Raw genomic sequence first — 19,794 nt, forward strand, 5'->3', positions numbered from 1 at the left:
TCTCACATGTACCCTGACTTTATAGAGGAGCTGTACAAAATCACAGAAGCACAGAATTTAAATTCCTTTTATGTTTTTTATTAAGTCTGTATTAGTCAAGTCAAACTCTTGCTACAAGGAAATGTTGTGTAAAAATGTATTCTGATGCTCAAAGATGATCTTGGCACTCATGCATCAAGGTTTCTGTTCTAACATCAGACTCACACAACAGAGTGAGCTAAATGAGCTTGGTGGAAATTCAAGACAAAGGTTCATGAGGAGACAGAATCACAGATGATAAAGCTAAGAGCTAGTTGATACATGATTGGTGGCTCAGCGACACAGACTGAATCTACAATTTGAAGTGTAATGTTTCCTTGTCTGTCATTTTTTATTTGTTATTCAAATATAAAACTTGGCAGACAATTCATTAAATAAGGCGGGAATGAAAAAAAAAAAGCTTTATATAAAAGAGAGATAGTAAATTAAAATATGGAAATCTGTTATGAATGGGTAAGTCACTGAGAGAAGGGAAAGTAAAGCGGGCTGTCTGCTAGACTTTTTAAAGAGGTAGCCCTGAGAGAGAAAACCAGACGACTGTCGGAGCTTTTCAGTCGTCTCCAGAGTCAGAATCTGAGTCGTAACCTCGACCTCTGATGGTTTTCTTCTCCACCTTTGTGAACTTTGTGCCCGACCTCTGCGTCACTGTAGGAGGCTCCATCAGATTCCCACTGAAACAGGAAAAAAAGATGATGTTAAAATCCAGTAGCGTATTCTTTTAATCAGCTCACGGTGCCTAAAAGGTGACGGAGGGTGTCTTCTGTCTCACCTGTAGTTAATGACATCTGCGCAGCCGAGTCTCCATTCCAGCATCTCTGTAGGAAACTCGTCTGTGTTTCCCAGGTCAGAGAATCCGACCACATAGTCCTTTGTTTTCCCGTCTATTACCAGGGCCAGCGTGGGAATGACCTTGATCCGCAGCCTCTCTGTCAGAAACGGGGCCTTTTCCACGTTCAGCTTGATGAATTTGGTCTCGACGTGCTTCTTTGCCAAGATGGCCAGGTGTTTGTCGAGGATCTTACATCTGTGTGTGGGGGACAGAATGACAAGTTCAGCGGCCTGATGACGACGTAGTCATGTTACTAAAATTCAAAACTAAGGAGGAGATCTAACATCAAAGGAACGCGATCATGTTAAAGGGATAGTTTGGATCTCTAGAAGTGGGGCTGTATGAGGTAAGCAGTGGATGTCAGTCGACATGCCCCCATTTAGGAGAAGCAGACAGAAGCACTGACACAGAAGCCAAACAATGTACTGCTGTGGACGGGGCGGCAACAAGACATTTTTAGCCACCCAAAAAAATCATTATCAGGTTAAGTACACGCTATATTTAGAATATTTTCACTGATTTACCTTGCCTTCAGACAGCAATATCTGTTGGGAAAATTAAGCCATTACATTGCTCTCTTCAAAGCCAGAATCCATTGGGAAAAACAGTGATCTAACATCACCGAACACAGGAGCTGCTGGTCTACTGCTGCCTCCATCGGTCAGTTAGTTTGTGTTCTTGTGTGACTTCGGCGTTTAAAGGAGTTAATTCAGATTCACCAAAGTCACACAATAACACAGACTATTTAACTAATCGATTTTGTGAATGGACACTGGTGGCTCTGACCAGAGCATAGATGAGGAACTGAAGCTGTTAACAGCTTTTCCATGGATCAGGCTGTCTGTCTGCAAGGTAAAGCGGTGAAAGTACTCTGATTATAGCGTACGCGTAGACTGTTTGATTGTTTTTAAAGTGGCTAAAATATGTTTTTCTGCTGCCCCTGCTCACAGCAGTACACTGCTTAACTTCCATGTCGGCACCACTGCCTCACTTTCCAAACTGTGGGTGTAAAGACCGCCATGAATCAGTACCTCATACAATCCCACTTCAAAAAATATGAACTATCCCTTTAACAAGACTAAAGTAACACAATTAATGTATAAGCTGAGTAAGTTGATTCCTGGAATATAAATACTTATGCTCTCTTAAAAGTGACTCAATTGGGGTGCCCAGTAGCTCAGTGGGTGGAGCTGGCAACCCATGTACATAGGCAGTGTCCTTTGCTGAAGTGGCCACGAGCCTGATTTGTTTTAGCACTAGAGTAAATTTCTCAATTGTTATCTTGTCACTTTGACACTTAACAGACATAAACAAAAACTATGGACTTACCTGAAAGTGGAATTTCTGTAGAAGTGGCAGACAACATTCTTGCTCTCTTTGACCTCGCCGAAAAAGTCTTTCTCACTTGGGATTTCTTTGTACTCTCCGTGGCCTTTAGACAACCACTCCTTAAGAACAGAGAACTGGGATGAGTAGCAGAACAATGCATTTCAAAAAGCAGAAAAACTGGCCTTTACATTCGAGCACCATGAAAACATGCGGTCTCTTTTGTTGGCTGATCTGAGATGTGTGAATGTGAAACCATTTTTCCCACAAAAGATCCACGTGTACTCCTGATGTATAAGTTAAACTACAGTACAATAGTTCAAATGATTTCTAAAGGGCTCTGTGAATAAACCAGCAACCGGCTGCTTGAGGAAACATTTGGGACATCCCATTACTACTCAAATAAATCAAGTAACAGAATTCAAAATCAGGTTGTCACAGAAAAACATAATTCCTACAAGAAATACCGTGCTGCATTTGCTGTAAGAAGTGTATTTACTAAATGACCCAGATCATTTTATTTCCTTCAGACACAGAGTATAAAAGATATAAAAGAAAACATCCCAGGTACCTGCTTCTGTTTCTGGGCTTTCTTCAGCGCCTCTAATCGCCTCTCCTTCAGTCTCTCCAAATCGTCTTCATCCATTTCATTCATTTTGCTCAACTGTGCATCCAGCTTCTCCTCCACCAGCTTGGCTGACTGCTCCAAAACCTTTGTCACAATGTCTATCGATTGGTTGGCCATGGTTGGCGGCTCAGTGTGAAACTCTTTCTGTGACTGAGGGAGTAAAGAACAGATAATGTGAGATGAGACATGACACTTGATAACACACAGTGATACCACAGAGAGGGATGTTAGCCAAGCTGATGTCAATCATTGACAACACCTCTCACCCCCTGCATGACACTCAGCTCCCACAGTAACAGACTGCGACACCCACAGTGCAAGACAGCGTGTCTCTGCAGGTCCTTCAGTCTGACAGCAGGCAGACTTAACAAGACCGCACATCATGTAACACCATTATACTTGTCTTCACTTGCTTAACAATAATACGACAATGACTCATCCAGTCATGAACATTATGATGTTTGGTTTTGGTCAAAACTTTCACAGAGGTGTTGATTCAATATTAAGGTCACTTTGGAAGCTGCAGCTTGTGGCATTGTTGAGTTGTATTGTGTTACAGTGAGGGATGTTTCTAATGTTAAGTCTACCCGCACTGATTACAAATGCAGCAGACAATATATTAGAAACAGCTTTTAAAATGTGCACTAAAATCATCATAACCTACTGCAGGACTGCTGTATTACACTGCATTACATTTACCCAAGTGTACCTAATAAACTGGCATCTGAACCAGTGCATGCCCTAACACGAGCTTGTATAACCAACAACGTGTGTTCGTAACATTACTGTGCTACAGCCATTGAGTAAAACGATACACCGTCAGCTGTCAGACTGCGCAGCATCTTGTTGGTAGGGGCAAAGCCTTGGTGACAGCTGGGCACACCTTATTTTCGCCGGTTGCTAGCTAGCGTTAGCTTAGCTTAGCTACGACAACATACATAGTTATAGTTGTCTATTTCTTCGACTTTTTTTCCTTCGTTGACTGTGCAGCCACTAACTACACACCAGTTAATTGGAAAAATGCAGCGTGTTACTTACTTTTGCCAGAAATCAAGTAAAAATCAAACAGTTGATGACGTTACTATGTTAGCCTGCTCATATGTTAGCCTGCTATGCTAGCTAACGTTAGCCCTGTGAGTTTCATAGACGTTAACCCTCGCGCGGACACGAAACAATACATGATCAGTATTTGAGATTATAATAAACGTGAATTATGTGTGGTGTTAAAATAAAAATATCCTTATTTTATAACAACAATAGCGTTGAATGACTTGGTTACCTGTTAGAACCTGGTGACACTTCACTTCGTGCGCGAAATGCAAAACGAAATGCCGCGGATGTAACGTCACCAGGCCCGTTTGACGTCAAACTACATCCGGGCAACTCACGAAATAAAAAATAAATGGTCCGTTTTTTTCAACTCGTAATACATGTTTTTTTTTTTTTTCTTTACAAAATGGTATTATTAGACCCAACATGTCATGCATATAATTAATACACATATTGGAAACAAAAATACGTATTTTTTTCATTATTACTTTTTCATTATTTTTATTTTTTTATTACTTTTTAATTATTACTGGCGGCAGTAGCTCAGTCCATAGAGACTTGGGTTGGGAACCGGAGGGTCGCCTTTTCGAGTCCCCGTCCGGACCAAAATATGGAGCGTGGACTGGTGGCTGGAGAGGTGCCAGTTCACCTCCTGGGCACTGTCGAGGTGCCCTTGAGCAAGGCACCGAACCCCCCAACCGCTCGGGGCGCCTCACCAAGGGCAGCCCCCTCACTCTGACATCTCTCCACTTTGTGCATGTATAGGTCCTGTTTGTGCATGTGTGTGTCTTTCGGACCTGTGCGTAATTGACAAGCAAGAGTGAAAACATTGAATTTCCCCTCAGGGGGATTAATAAAGTAAATAAACTTAACTTAAACTTAACTTATAAACTTTGGTGAGTAAAACCTGTAATTGAATTTATTATTTTCATTATTCTATTATTATTGATAATAATTTATATTGATATTATTGATAAACAGTTTTGTTTGAATTTAATAATAAAATATAATTACGAAACTGGCCACCGTAGCAACTTGTCTGAATAAAATTTAAATATGACTACATGACAATGAGGGTGGCACGGTGATGTAGTGGTTAGCACTGTCGCCTCAAAGCAAGAGGGTTCCTGGTTCAATCCCAGGGTGGGGGAGCCCTTTTGTGAGGAGTTTGCATGTTCTTCCCATGTCAGCGTAGGTTTTCTCCGGGTACTCCAGCTTCCTCCCACAGTCCAAAGATTGCAGGTTAATTGGTGACTCTAAATGGTCCGTAGCTGTGAATGTGAGTGTGAATGGTTGTCTGTCTCTATGTGTCTGGTGACCTGTCCTGACGCCTCTCGCCCAATGTCAGCTGGGATAGGCTCCAGCCCCCCGGGGGCAACCCCTAACAGGATAAGTGGTTATGGAAAAGGAATGAATGAATAAATAAAAGAAGTGTAAATGCAAAATAGCTGTCAGATTAATGACACATGCTCACTTTTAGAATACAAACAAATTCAAGTCATAAAATGTTTGTACCGTTTTAAGCTCATTTGTGTGTATGCACTTGTTTATTTAGATTCATCGTCATCCAGGTCATGGTAATCTTAAGTGCAATATCATAGGCAACCGGAGTCTTCAGTACAAACTGAAGAAACATCTTTCTTGGATGAGAGGTGAAATGTCTTCGAGAAACTCAAGCAAATCCAAATTGTCTATGATATAGCACTTAAGAGTGTGTATGCACGGTTTGTGAATGAGTCCTATTGTTTCTAAGCTAAATCAAGTCCTTAACTGTGAAAAAGAACTGCCATCAAATTAAAGTCACAGGGTCCCATGTTTACTAAGGTGAGACTGAAGCAGTTTGTGCACCAGGCAATCCTAAAACTAAACATGGAGCTTAATCCCAGATCAAATACATGTTTACAGGTCTTGAATGTTGTTAAAAGTGCTTCTTGTTTCCTGTTTTATACATTTGTTCTTTTAATGTTGCAAACAGAGCTGCTGTGAGGCAAGGCAATTAAATTATAATCATTTTAAAAACTGACAACCACCAATAAATTAATACAGAGTTTACAGTTTATTACCAAGATTTAGAAAACTTACAAACAAGTTCACAGCTTCAGGTCTTCAGGCACAAGCCAGTTTAGAGAAGACAAGACTGGCCAATTTTGACTTCTGGCCGTTCCCTTCTGGAAAGATATGATGACAGGTGAAGAGAAGCAAACATCTTGAAAGTGGAGAGAGTGGAGACTACTTGCACATTCTGAATTACATTCATTTCAACGAGTTGAAAAAAATGACAGATTGATTTGGTTTGCATATCGGGGGTGGGGGTACTGCTTTGAACGAACTTTTTCAACCACACACACGTAAAGTCTCGCATGATGAGATCACAAGCCAGCCAGAGAAATTCAAATCACCGATTATAAAAGTTAACTTTACAGAAATACGATGATGTAGCCACAAGCCATACAAATGTCTCCAATGTGTGAAGTACACAAGTACATATGTTCAGTTTTAAAAATCAGGTCACCAGTTCCTCTCAAACCCAGCATTATTTCAATATTCAGATCTGTGAGACTGGCAACACGTTAGAAAAAGATTTACCCCAGATACAAAGGCTGTATGAAACGTTACATTATCTTGCAGGGACATCTCACTTGCTAGTGAATAAAAGAACTGCATAGGCTACTTATTGATTGCCATAACCCCTGTCAACATCCTCCCGAGTCAGAGTGCTACTGAGAATCAACAGTTAACCTCACACAAAGAGCTTTGGCCAGCTTCTGACACTTACAAACAATTAAAGAGTGAGAAGATTTTACAATTTAAAGACAGTTACTAAGAAGTCACTACATGTAAACAATACAAGAGGTAAACCCTCCACGTACATCTTTTCTTTTAAACCTTTGACAAGTATCTTTAAAAACATTATTTACACACTATAATAACAGGGTTTGGCACTTTTTTTTGCGTGAGACAAGAGAAGAGATACTACTGTACGCAGCAGACTATATTTTGTTTGCTTTTTTGTGACACAGCAGTCGTAGATAGTTCACAGGTCAGTGCAACCGGCATGAAGCACCAAAGAAACGATGAAAAGAGGATATTTTATTCCTTCCATTCTGGGATTATAATAAGTCTGATGTCTTAAGAGTGCTACAAGACTGATTCTAAAATCGCTAGAAGGTGCAATGCATTTAAACATGATAACTGTGTTCACCACAACCATAATTTTAAACCTAGATTTAACTGTATACATGGAGGAACACTCAGATGTGCCCATGTAAGATTATTAAAACCTTAGGGACACACAGGCGAAGTCAACCGCTATTCCAGATAGATACAGTTGGTATTTTATGGAACACCTACACCCAGGGGGGACACAAAGCATTCACTACTATGCTGAGGAGTTGTTGCAAGGTTTTCTGCATAAGGGTTGTTTTCAGTCTGTTTTCCATTGTTTTTGGATCGAAGAAAACATTTTTGGAACCTGGTCCAGCACTGAGCGAGCGCTAAACACTGAGGGCATGTTTGCACCGTCAATTTTTGTCCACTAAAAGTGCTTGTTTTTGCCACTGACAGGCTATAAGTGTCTGACAACATTATTGAAAAGATCCCTACAGAGACAGACCTCTGTGGTAACAAGTAAGATCCTTTTTGTTTAGCCAGAAACAACCCTGAAATCGCTATCGCCAATCACACCAGACTCCATTTAAGAAAACAGCTATTTTATCACTGTAAAACACACTTCATTCAAAGTCCACAGAAACAAAATAAACTCACAGAAACCATCTTGCGTCCTCCTCGAACTGTTTTAACAATTACCAACTTTGGTTTGGTTGAAATAAACCCTTAATTCCCCAAACAGGATGGAAAAATAGGATTGCTGTATACATGGTAAAATTACCGTTTTTTTAAATGGAGTCTGGTGTGTGTTGCAATAGTGATTTTGGGGCCTTTTCTGGTTAAACATAAAGGACCCAGCGCTTTATAAAACAATGTTAGATTGTTTAAACACAGGTTAAAAAAGTAATGAGTCTCAGAGGACCTGTAGCTCTTTAAATTGGAAACCCATACATGATCGGCTGATGGCGATAAGTAACGTAACGTCTATTACGTCATAGTGCTAATGGCCTTAAGGTACTGATATTATCATAAGTTTCATTAATCATATTTCTAATAAATGTAATTGTGTCCCTTATGTTAGTTAAAAAAAACATGTTCTGGGGTGTTCGAGGCCTACTGGTTAGAGCTTGCGCCCCATGTACAAAGGCTCCGCCCTTGCTGCAGTGGCCCGAGTTCGATTTCAGCCTGCAGCCCCATCTCACGCTACTCTATCCTATCCATTACAGGCAAAAATGCCCAAAATAAAGCTTTATAGAAACATGTTTAGAAAGGACACCGACTGTATCTACTGGAAAACGCTCACCAGGAGGTAAATTTAAAATCTTATCAGGCCTGGTTTAGACTGGGTGTATTTGAAATAGTTAAGCACTGCCTGCAAAAAATCCTTAAACAAAATTTCACGTACATTTATTTAGAAAAAGAACTCCATATGAAAAATGATGCATTTGCAAAAAGCTGCTACGCTTACCGCTGCTCATAGTTTTGGCAAGTAGATTAGAAGTACATTTCCTGCCTTTCAGTTTGTGTTACTTGTCCCTTGAAAAAAGCAAGTACAGAAAATAATGAACTGTACACGCTCTCGTCGAATACTGTCATGGCTATTGTAACACTCTCTGATGTGTATGTGTGTGTGTGTGGGTGTGTAGTCACTATGTTGTGTCACTCTCAGGAGGCCGCCGAGAACATTAAGTCCAGAGGAAAATCATGATTTAGATGTCGTAATTTCTATCACCAATGACCTTGTAAAAGACGCAAAAGAGAAAGTGGTGGTGCAGTGGGAGCAGTGACCCCTCTGTCTTCATGCTACCTTCAGGGTGCTACCATAGGCCTGCTGCACAACCACCTGCACGTTGTCTACGATGAAGTCGAAAGCCATGCTCCAAACTGACTCCACCGACTGTTGCATGAGCCTGCAGAGAAAAGATCAGGTGAGATGAGGAATACATACAAACAATTAAAAGGAAGATGAGAAAGTTAAGGAATGGAGGGCAAAAATGTGCAGTACCTTTTCATATATTTTATAATCAAATCCAGCTTCTCCAGATCTTTATCCTCGATCAGCTCAGTGCAGTATTTCACCACCTGCAGGATGTCCTCCTCCATGGGTTCTAACAAAAAGAAATAAGTGATTTAAGTGCATGACAACATAAGTAGCTGCATAAAAAGGCAAAATAACCAAGCTGCTCTCTACTACTAACCTGTTATGGTGGTGACCCACTCTCGTAGGAGAGTTTTAATGTCCGTCAGGTCATAGGCTCCGGCCAACGTTGGAGCAGGGAAAGGAGTGACTTTGGACAGAGACTCCGGGATGTCTGGATCTGAGGCTGATGTAGAGGGACCGTTTTCAGTCTGAGAAGGGACAACAGGTGTTAGCTATCTTCACATACTGCCACCATCTTCATGTGTGAAACTGTTTCTCGGCTCACCTTTAATATGTTCATTGGTTCCCGCAATTTGATCGGTGATGGTAGGATTTTGGCTGGGCTGTTTGTTGTGAGGCGCTTCTTCAGAGGGGAAGGACCTTTCTTAACAGGGCTCGCTGCGTTCTTTCTCTTGTATCGCCGCTTCACCCGACCGATGCCGACTCCCAGTCCTGACTGCTTCAGCTGCAACAGCGGATTCTTCTGCTCCACTGCTGAGAAACCCAATAAAGAACATGACATAAAGAGAATACGCACACTGATCTGACCTTTACGATGAATTTAGTTGAGGACTTACAATTTTTTGCCTGGGGGTGGACATTTGTTACGCGGTTGTAGGCAGACTTCAATTCATCCTGGAGCTCTTTGGGAAGCGCGGCAAATACGTCTGGGTCAACCTGCAGTCAGAAAGCCAAGAGACAAAGAGCAACTGAACGTCTAGTCACAAACAATGGCATTAGCTTTACATAAAATCTAAAACTATTGCATCCCTACCTGTGAGAAGTTTGGCAGCTCTAGTACAATTCCCGGACTGTCTGGCTGGTTTGGAATCTGCAGAAGCAACGTCCCAACAGGTGGAGTGTACAGAGCAGGACCAGGGGCAGGATTGGGGAAAGGAGGAAGAGACTTCAGAGACGGAGGCTGCGGGACATGAGCAAGAGGTTGTGGACTGGGTGACCGAGGGTTACTTGGTTTCCTGTCCCGATTAGTCCACGACTGCTCCACTTGTTCTCTCAGCTCTGCCGGCAATGCCTCCAACACAGAACGATCCACCTTGGATATCATAAAGAAAGACAAGCTGTTGAAACCTTTTAATTGTTCAGCTCTTGTTTTAATCAACCAGACATTTCGTTGCGTCCTTACCTGTGATGGGGAGGGGACCTCGATACTGAAGTTGAGACGTGCTTGAGAGTGTTTTGGAGTTTGTCTGCACGCCTGCTGGTCTCTGCTTGTCCCTGGGACCGGCTCAGGGGTGGACAGAGGATGTGGAGAGGAGCGAGATGATGGGCCTGTGGTTGAAGTCTTTTCTTGATGTACACTGTTCTCGGCAACATCTGTAATGTTGATCTTGAGCTTAATTGATTTTACAACAAAGATGATGAAAAGAAAGATTTAAACTGAAACACAAAGACTTTATACAAACCTTTGTTGCTTGATCTCGCATTTAATCCCTTGCCAAGCAACATGTGTTTGATGGAGCGTGTCCCAGAGCCCGTAGAGTCCTGGGGGGCAGAGTTATGTCCGTCCAGAAGCTGAACCTGGATGCCAACTCCTCTCATGTCCTGAACCTGCAGCTTCATGGCGTGGAACAGCTTGATGACTGCCGCGGCAATCAGCTGACCGCTGTCGGTGGACTGAGCGAGCATTACAGTCCTGACGGAAGAGGACACAGTTAAAATGAACCTACAGAAAGACAATTTCAAAGATAAATGGAGAGAGGACATGATGGTCCCTTTCCTACCTGGCTAGGTTATCACATATGCCATGTCCACCGTATTTAGCTGGTTCGAGTGGTGCTCCAACCTTGCGAACCATGACCTTCAGGGTAACTCTGCGACCCCGCAGCCCTGCTTCACGTAAACGTTTCTGCACCTCCATGGACAAATTAGTCAGGAAAGACTCTGCCTCGTCAACCTGGTCACAGACGTAAAGGGGCAAGAGGATTAAAGAGGGACCGGTGGGAAATGTAGAGATGGAAGAGGAGAAAGAAACTATGTCTAACCCTTGTGAAGCGAATGTTGTAATTCATCTCAGCTGAGACAGACTTCCTCTCCTTCTCATAGCGCACAGGCCGGTCGTCGAGCCCCCTGCAGAACCGGAACAGGGTTTGTCCTGTCCGGGGTCCAAACTTCTTTTGCAGCTGAGACAGAGACACCTGTTGGAGGTCCCCGCATGACCTCACACCCACAGCAGCCAGCTTTCTGCCCATAACAGGCCCGACACCTGGAAAAGGAAATGACAAGCAATCCAGTATTCACCACAAGAACGGCTGCATGCTGACAGTCATGACCAGCAGGTGGTGCTGTATCTACCTGGTAAGCTGGTCACTGGCAGGTCCCTGATAAAATCATCTACCTCCTCAGACTTTAAGAGGTACTGGCCGTCTGGCTTGGCCTTGCGAGTCGCCAGCCGAGCCAACAGGATGTTGGACCCTGAACAGACGCAGTTTGAGTTTGTAAAACAGGAACACTGTCTTGATGTATTTTTCAGTATAGGACAAACATACGAACATACAAACTCACCCATGCCCACTGAAGCACAGCATCCTGTTTTCTCCTTGATGTCTGCTCTGATCGCACTGGCCAGATCTTCTGGGTTGACGCCTAACTCGGCGAGGAGGGCAGAACCGTCTATCAACACTTCATCGCAGCTCAGAGCCTCAATGTCGTGAGTGTAACTGCAAAGATCATACAAATAAGACGATGCACTTCAGGTCACTATGATAATAAAATAAACTTTATTTATATGGCACTTTTCTTATCAAGGTTACGTGTTTTTCAGCAACGAAACAGCACATAAAACCCTGAAACAGCAATAAAATAAAACACAAACAACAACTAAATACCAGGGGATGGAATAAAGTTTAAAAAAGTAGAACAAAATGGCCAAGGAGGGATGATAAAACCCAGCAACATATCAAATATTCATTAAAGTGTTCCCATAAAAGAAAGCTCTATGAAGGGGTTTGAATGCTAATGATGTAGCGAATCTGATTTCAATCGTTAGCATGCTCCACTCTAGAAACAGCCAGCAGAGTTGCATCCACTGATCTAAGGGAACACCCAGACACGTAGGGGGTCAATAAATCCTTGATATAATTTGAATGGGTATAACTATACATGTAAAGGAGTGGGAAGTAAATAAGTTCCCCTTACCTTGCCAGAGTCTCATACATGGTGAGAGCCACCTCTTTGTAGGCCTCAAAATCATACGGGACGGACTGCAGCGAGGGACACAGCTGTTTTGCTTTTCCAAAAAACATGCCGTTCCTGACACCAGCTTGCCTGTGAGAGACAAACGATTCCAGTTTGTCCAAAATGCAAAGCTGAATGAAATGCCCAGGAGTGTGTGTTAACGTCTTACCTAGCCTCATAACTGCAGGATGCGATCTCTGCCATTGAGAGAGTGGCAGCGTCCTGGTCCATTCCGTTAGCGTGGGAGTCAGGACTCTCTTGTGAAGGAGTTTGGTGTAGATCATCATCTGCCCTCTCTGTGAGATGGAAGAAGGGCATAATTAAGGCGTTTTCATATTAGGTACGATTAATTTGCGCCGTGCCCGAATGCAGACACACTGCTGCCCTGGAGACTGTCGTACGGAAGGACCAGCAGAGCAACGAGGCAAAGCCCTGCTCTCCGTCAGAGGAGGAGCCACTGCTGTTGGGTGCTGCTGTTTCATAATCGGTTAATAGAGCTGTTCACTTATGTGTTTTGGTACAGATCGTGTTTGCCTGATGTGTTCCATACCAGAGTGACCATGAACTATACTCGAGACCAACCTTCTAAATGGATTCGAGTACACATCGGCACACTGTGTCCAGGGAGCAGTACACAGTGTTTACCCCAATCAAACAAGCTGGACTTTGGGGTCAAGTGTCCTCATAAGTCAAGCAGAAAATCAAGGTCAACATGCAGCATGACAAACAGGTTTGGTATGACAATCTCACCAGGTTGAGGATAAGCATATTTCTTCTGGTAGTACTGCTGCTCCAGCTGAGGGTGGGCCCCGGGCCTTAGGGGCACTCTGCCCTGTCCACGGTTACTGGTCACAGCTACAGGCTTCCCTGCAAGATAACCATGAGCTTAGCCAGGATGTTTGAGGCATAAGGATGTTTCACTGGCAGAACACACACAGACAAAAGTCGCCCAACCTTTGAGATCTGGTCGATGTCGGATCCCCACAGACACAAAGAAACAGTCCATGTCCACATGAAGAATGCAAGATTTGACACTTGAAGGTGCTGATGTACCTGAACACAGAGATAAATGCATACCAGATCATTAGAGGGAAACTTTCCTAATCACAAAAAGACATGAACATCATGAGCATCTAAATCCAGTTTAACTGGAGGGGAGTATAATTGTGATGGAAGTGCTGTGGCTGTCTCCTAAATTAGAAAGAACACAGATATTGTGAATATCTGAGATCACAGAGAACTTTTAGTTCGTCTTTTATAACTAGCACATGTACTTCTAGGCCTTAGGAGTACTGCTTTGCTTATTTATGATGATTCACCCCATGTTTTTAGCATTTCACATCTACTGGCAGGCTGTAACTGAGATTAACAGGACACAGTGTGAGAATAAGACCATCTCTGTCTTGATTTTAACTAAACAAGTTGCAGTTACAAACAGCAGACTCAATTTTACATAAGAGCAACAACATGACCCTTCCTTTCTAACCTTGATCTGTCGACCGCTGGGCCACAGACTTCCTCAGTCGGTCTTTCCCAGGGAAGGAGGTGCCCCCTGCTGCTTTTCTCTTGCTGTGCAGTTCATTGACATACTCGGAGAAGCCCGACCTCCATGTGGAGATCTGGTGCAGACGTGAGTGAGAGTAGAACTCAGAGATCAAACCGCCCGTCTGTGCCAGCAGCTGTGCTGAAGACCCAGTTGACGACGAAGACGTCTCGGTGGGAGGATCCGGTTTAGCTGTTACGTTGGTTGTGTTTAGCGACGCGGGGTCAGATGAAAAGGCATTGTGGTGACTTCCGTTCAGTCGAATTGGAGAATGTGACAGAGAGCGAGATGCAGGTGAAAGAGGAGTCTTTTCAGGATGCGGATCAACTTGACGGGATGGCTGGAGAGGTTTTGGGAGTAGGTGGCTTTCAGTGGCTTTTAAAGCCTCTTGGTACGTGGGTGGAGGAGGTTTAGGTCTCTGCTCATTCTGAAAAACAGCAGACTGGTCAGATTGCTTTGGAGGACTGTGGGGGAACTCGTACGGGTCAGGTTTGGTCTGTAACTGTACTGGAGGACTCTGAGGTTTATCATCTGAACTCTTGACACTGCATTGAGGCAGTTCCTTATCAGCAGAGGGTTCATCTGTCACAGGGGACAGATCCTCTGGCTTTAAGGCACCATTAACAAGGTGAGTGTGTCCGTTTGTCAGGTGTGCTTCCTTCGCCACCTGCAGGAGAGGATCTTCTTTGACACACTCTCGCATTTCATTCAATTTTGAATGGCTCATCGCATCCAATGAGGTCTGCAGTAATCCATTTCTGTGAGATAAGGAAGAGATATTATTTATCAAGAGGTAACGCTACAAGATGTTTCAATCATGTGTGCAAAAACTCTCCAATCTCCACTTGTAAGCTTTGCATACTCACATTTTTAATTCCTTGCAGCCACTCTGGGCGCTGCTGCAAGAAGAGTTGATCTGAGGTTGTGTTTGGCTAGCTCTCTGCTGCTGGAGATGAGGAGAAGGTGTTTGAAGGGTCGACGGCGAGAGCCTGTGTGGGTGTTTCGTCGGGGTTGAGTTAGACATCAGGTGGGTGGGTTGAGTGTGTGCATTGAGGTAAGTGGATGCTGAGTGACTTGGTTGGAGGTTAATTAATCGAGTTGCAGAGTTCTGCTGGATGGTCTGAGGTTGGATGTTGTCTTTGTTAAGTCGACTGTGGCTGGGGTTGGGGGTGGAATTATTCTGGCAGCTGGATGAGGGCTGCTCGTGCTTGAGTGTAGAGTGCTGTGGCAGATGAAGCTTTTGATGGACGCTCAGCTGAAGCGGCCCATGGCTGGGTCCTGCCATCTCTGACGTCTGGCGCAGAGTCACGCCAGGGAAGAGTGGGCCTTTCTGTTTGGCGTATAGCTGGTACTGTAGGTAAGGCAGGAGACGCCCAGCCTTGATACTGTTCAAAAAATGACACAGGGATTCTTAGTCAGTGCTCACTGCTACATAATATGACATTAAATGTGCGTAACAGGCTCAACTCCCGCTGAACTTACCTCTCAGTGATCCACTCTGGCCTGATGATCTTTTCCCCTTTGAGCTCTTGTATTTTGCTGTTGGGCAAGTTGTTGGCGATGATGTGTGTGGTCTTGGAGCGAGAGTAGTACATGTGGAACTGGCCACCGTGCAGCATCATCAGTCTGCGAAGCTCGTCTGCACTTGGCTCTGCTCACAAACAGGTAAAAAGTAAAACAATACGCCAAATTAGGTCGTGATCTTTGACCCTGACAATGAATAATATGATGGTCGTATTATTAAGCAAACTCATTAGTGCAGAGTTTTCTCTAATACATTGAAAACCTAATTATTATTTCAGGTGAGGGGAAAAGAAACACTTATTTTCTCTGATACTCCCCTGGCACTTACATTACCCTTCTGTTCTTCTAACTGTTACGACTGTCAGATGACATTGTGAAGCGAGAGAAGACAGACAGACTATAGATGTGCTCTTACCTGTATATCCATTGACATAGATGGACACCCCGCTGAAAATGCTGGAGCATGTGCCATCCTTCTGTTTCTCTCTGGGGGCGTCGAGTTTAAACTGCTCGTCCAGCTTTGAAACTTTGGCAGCCATGTAACCGCCCTACAAACAGGAAGGAGCGCGGTGACAGAATAAGGTTAGAAAATCCTTCATGACAACTGCGCCTGCAGAACCCCGCTGTTTGTGGTTTACAAAATAACGCCCCAAAACTGATGGTTGGCCGTGAGACATCTTTATCAGGACTAGAACTAAATTATTTTCACAGTATATTAAGCTTTCAATTATTAATCGTTGAGTTGTTTGGTCTATAAAATATCAGAAAATTATGAAAAAGCCCAAGATGACATCCTCCTCAACTGTCTTACTTTGTCTACAACCAAGATACTCAGTTTACTGTCATAAAGGAGTCAAGAAACTATTCACATTTAAGAAGCTAGAATCAGAGAGTTTTGCCTTTCTTTTACTTTAAAACATTACTCAACCCAAATAATCGAACCAAATTTAACAGCAGTTAACTAATCGATTAGTTGTTGAAGCTCTAATTTACATAAAAATGGTGTGAAATTGACTGGTTTTTTTTTACCAGCCACTCAATAAATTACTATATGTTTTACTATATGCTCTTGTAATGCTAGGGGGGACAGTATGTACACTCTGGCACGAAGAACACAGCTTTAATTATGATATCTGCTTTTCTAACATACTTAATTTACATGTTTTTTTCTTAATAGATCCCGTCATTGTGTATGACAATTAAATAAGGGCACATATATGTTGCTGTGTGTCCACCAAGGCTTTCTCCTTCAGTTATAATTGCTGTCTTGCCTCTATGGTGATACTACTGCTATTATGGGATGTTATTGTGCTATATGCGGCCCTCACAGTCATGTTAAAGCTTTGCCTGGCAGTGTAGTGTTTACCTAATTAGACAGTGACTACTGATCGGCTCCAGGCTCTTAGCTGCTGTAATGAAATTGCAGGGGGTACAGAAAAACAGGGTGGCTCCCTTCCAATTTCCCAGCAATATTGTAAAGCTTACGGTGCATTTAAAAAAAAACAAACAAAAAAAACAAAACAAAAAAAAACACATAATACCTTTCATCCTGCATTTTGTACTCTTATTGCAGTATTTACAGCTGCACATTCAAGTCTATCTAGGTTACAGAGCTATATAGGCTACTGTATCCCTCTGCAGACTGAGCATGTCCTCAAACTGGGGTCATCTCTGCCTCACACTGTTATTTATGACGACACGACTGGTACTCACCCTTTCAGCCCAACCATTGTCACCGCTGGCATTGGCTCTCTTCTTTGCCCACCCATCTCGACTCATATTGAGCAACCTGAAAGCACAGAGGAGCTAGTTATCAGTAATGAGTCATACAGGGCCAGCCTGGGTCACACACCAGACTGCACTCATTTTGGTGCTTAGTTAAGTCTATTTTTAACTCTATTTTGAGAATGGTTTCAAGTGTTGATGATGAGTGTTTTGATTGCCAACTTATTGATGAGGTAAATACATGTTGGATTTTGGAAAAGTCAGCATTTCCTGTGTGGTGTTTTCTTAGTTTACAATACAATACAAGCCAAATGGCACAGATAAGCTGTGACACTGTTAATAGTTGCTATAAATGGCGGTTGTGTTGTGCATGTATTATTCTAGTGTGCTGATAATTATATGTAAGTGTTAGGATACTGGTTGGGTCCAAGGGCATGCCCGGGCAGGTCTCCAGCCGTTGACAGGTAGCTTACAACAGAGCCCCATGTGGCACTGTGTCATATTAGTGCATGTAGCAGCTAACAGTAAGTTAGCTTTAGCCACTCTCTGCGATGCTTTGCTAGTTATTGGTGCACGTCGCTGCGCCTCGACACGACCGGAACATCATATCAAATGAAGCGAGCAGAAATACGAGTAGAAGTGTGTTCACGAACAATGCTGGTGAGATTAGCTAGCACACAATAGACACAGTGTGTGACTTTGTAACTTCAGCACGGTGTTAATGTGTACACAAACAAAAGTGCTGAGTGATTGTGAGCTAACAGAAGTTGGTTTTGTTTTGTACCTTATATCCTGTCAGACTGGGTTGTTTGCCACAGACTTCTCCCTGCAGATACTGACCAACACAAACCGTTGAGAGCGCGCTGATTACGAGGTGAGAGCCAAAGCGAAGCGAAATGAGAATCCTCCACACAGTTAGCTCGACTCCTCAGCCTCGGCTTTGTTCCTCAGGAAACTCCTCACGGCGGACTGAGGTCTCCTTATTCTGTGTGGCTGCCACGCCATGTCTCTTCAACGTTTACGCTCACCCTCCCTGTCCTTTTGCTCTCCATTTCTACCGCCCGGGCTCTTTGCTTTCTCTTTTCTCTGCGAGAGTCAAGCCACGAAGAAGAAACGCGGTACTTCCGGGGAAAAAAATCAAAATAAAAGTCGATTACACGAGCACATATTGAAAAGACACCACAATACATGTTTTATGACACATATACACGGCTTGTCCTGCAATTTTATAATTTAAGAATCTAATTTAAAAAAGGTCTGTGTATTTCAGTGAATGGGGCATAAATATAAATCAATATAAAAAACTATACAAAAAATATATTTTTGGCAAATATATAGATGAGAAAGGGTTGTGTTAGGGGAGAGCCTATTTATTTTGTAACACTGGTTGGTACTGGGACTGTAAATGAACTGGTTTATTGCTTATTTATTTCACTGGGTGGTAAATAGATTGGAGATAGTTGTATATTAGTTATAAATAAATTTGGGAATTTTCTTGAAATAATATATGAGTTAAAAGGAGAAATGTAAGATATAGCAGGGACATTTAATTTTTACTTCTACCTACTCTTTGTTCGGACACTGTTATCCTTGTCTTGATTGTTTTTCTATTATGTTTTGTTTTTTGGTCATTCATTCATTCATTCATTCATCGTACACCATATAATGGGTCATTAGATCCTAGTTAGCTTTCTTCTTACACTTCTTCTTTCTTCCTTCCACTCTTGAATATATATTTAACATATGTTGCATATATTGTATATACTTCTTATTCTTATGCCTACTTATGTATATATTGTGTTGAACATTGTAGCATTATACACATACTTTTATATTTCTAACTTTACACACTAGTTTTATACATTGTATTGTAGCATAAAGCACCTATTTGTATATTTTTACTAAGCATTTTATAAAAAAAAATTATATTTAATATTTTATATACTAGTGTTAACATTGTAGTATATTGCACATATTTTATATTTATATTTTTACATACTTTGCATTTATTTCTACTTCTATAAGTCTCCATGCTTTACATCAGAGCTACTGTAACAAATTACAATTTCCCCCTAGGGATCAAGGAAAATATATTCATTTATTTATAGTTTCCTTGCCAGGGATCAATAAAATATTTTTGATTCTAATCCTAGCCAGTCTGCACTGAGCCTACTGAAGATAGCTGGCACACAGCTTGGATATGAGATAAATCAAAAGAGATGTTATCAGTGGTGTTGTGGTAGTTGATGAGGTGGGTGTACTCCTACGTAGATGGGTAGGTTACCGAGGAGGAAGTGGGTATGCTGTCCTACATATTCCAATGGCTTTTTGGCTGATAGGTGGGTAATTTTGCAATGTTGTTGCAATGCAACAATGTTCTGTTTTTAAAAAGTCATGGTGTGTGTGGCCCTCAATCATACGCAGGCTCCCTAAAATGGCACTCAGCCATAAAAACTTACAGAACCTCTGATCTAAGATTTTTGTTTCAAAATGCTCTAAAATGGTCAGGTTAGCTTATAAGTCCCCCCAGACCCCCAGTGAACGTGAAAATTGGCCCCGCAAATGTTAGATAGCTAGATATTAACGGCCCTGACTTCTTGTGATGTAGAAACTGAGTCTAGACACTTGCTCATCTGTGGTCTGAGTTCGGTTTGCTTCAGAGGAGTCTGAGTTCTCTTGGAGTGTTC

At 42.5% G+C, this 19,794-nt stretch overlaps 2 protein-coding genes and 1 long non-coding RNA gene across 6 annotated transcripts in view; 1 reads left to right on the plus strand and 2 right to left on the minus strand.

Annotated features, from left to right (window-relative positions):
* Positions 1–19,794, plus strand: part of LOC117249201 (uncharacterized) — a 39,135-nt gene that overhangs the window by 1,003 nt on the left and 18,338 nt on the right. The gene's annotated exons all lie outside the window — the stretch shown is intronic.
* txndc9 (thioredoxin domain containing 9) lies at positions 63–4,195 on the minus strand. Its single transcript, XM_033614658.2, has 5 exons — positions 4,102–4,195; positions 2,766–2,972; positions 2,198–2,316; positions 809–1,063; positions 63–710 (listed from the first exon to the last, which is right to left on the minus strand). The coding sequence occupies exons 2-5, from the start codon at positions 2,937–2,939 to the stop codon at positions 590–592; spliced, it is 669 nt and encodes a 222-aa protein (XP_033470549.1). The 5' UTR covers positions 2,940–2,972; positions 4,102–4,195; the 3' UTR covers positions 63–589.
* On the minus strand, positions 5,910–18,194 carry rev1 (REV1 DNA directed polymerase). 3 transcript variants are annotated; one of them, XM_078174578.1, is made up of 22 exons: positions 17,948–18,194; positions 17,096–17,171; positions 15,798–15,930; positions 15,341–15,509; positions 14,725–15,243; positions 13,802–14,616; positions 13,270–13,368; positions 13,066–13,182; positions 12,485–12,611; positions 12,277–12,405; positions 11,644–11,798; positions 11,434–11,553; positions 11,124–11,344; positions 10,863–11,035; positions 10,545–10,774; positions 10,265–10,455; positions 9,896–10,174; positions 9,699–9,798; positions 9,407–9,615; positions 9,179–9,329; positions 8,986–9,088; positions 5,910–8,890 (listed from the first exon to the last, which is right to left on the minus strand). In XM_078174578.1, the coding sequence occupies exons 2-22, from the start codon at positions 17,159–17,161 to the stop codon at positions 8,779–8,781; spliced, it is 4,218 nt and encodes a 1,405-aa protein (XP_078030704.1). In that variant the 5' UTR covers positions 17,162–17,171; positions 17,948–18,194; the 3' UTR covers positions 5,910–8,778. The 3 variants fall into 3 exon arrangements, with proteins under 3 accessions (XP_078030704.1, XP_033470516.2, XP_033470509.2); XM_033614625.2 differs by having other exon boundaries at positions 9,407–9,612; positions 17,892–18,194; XM_033614618.2 differs by having other exon boundaries at positions 17,892–18,194.

The sequence above is a fragment of the Epinephelus lanceolatus genome, chromosome 14, assembly GCF_041903045.1.
Source record: "Epinephelus lanceolatus isolate andai-2023 chromosome 14, ASM4190304v1, whole genome shotgun sequence".
NCBI lineage: Eukaryota > Metazoa > Chordata > Actinopteri > Perciformes > Serranidae > Epinephelus > Epinephelus lanceolatus.

What these genes read in the sequence shown, in the direction of transcription:
- txndc9 (XM_033614658.2), bottom strand. Translation starts at nt 2,939, where the DNA reads ATGGCCAACCAATCGATAGACATTGTGACAAAGGTTTTGGAGCAGTCA. An exon ending in TACAGAAATTCCACTTTCAG is followed by an intron (nt 1,064 to 2,197) that starts GTAAGTCCATAG and finishes CCCCACACACAG; the next exon opens with ATGTAAGATCCTCGACAAAC. An exon ending in GCAGATGTCATTAACTACAG is followed by an intron (nt 711 to 808) that starts GTGAGACAGAAG and finishes TTCCTGTTTCAG; the next exon opens with TGGGAATCTGATGGAGCCTC.
- rev1 (XM_078174578.1), bottom strand. Translation starts at nt 17,161, where the DNA reads ATGAGTCGAGATGGGTGGGCAAAGAAGAGAGCCAATGCCAGCGGTGAC. An exon ending in CCAGAGTGGATCACTGAGAG is followed by an intron (nt 15,244 to 15,340) that starts GTAAGTTCAGCG and finishes TTTTTTGAACAG; the next exon opens with TATCAAGGCTGGGCGTCTCC. An exon ending in ATATGTGATAACCTAGCCAG is followed by an intron (nt 10,775 to 10,862) that starts GTAGGAAAGGGA and finishes CTCTTCCGTCAG; the next exon opens with GACTGTAATGCTCGCTCAGT.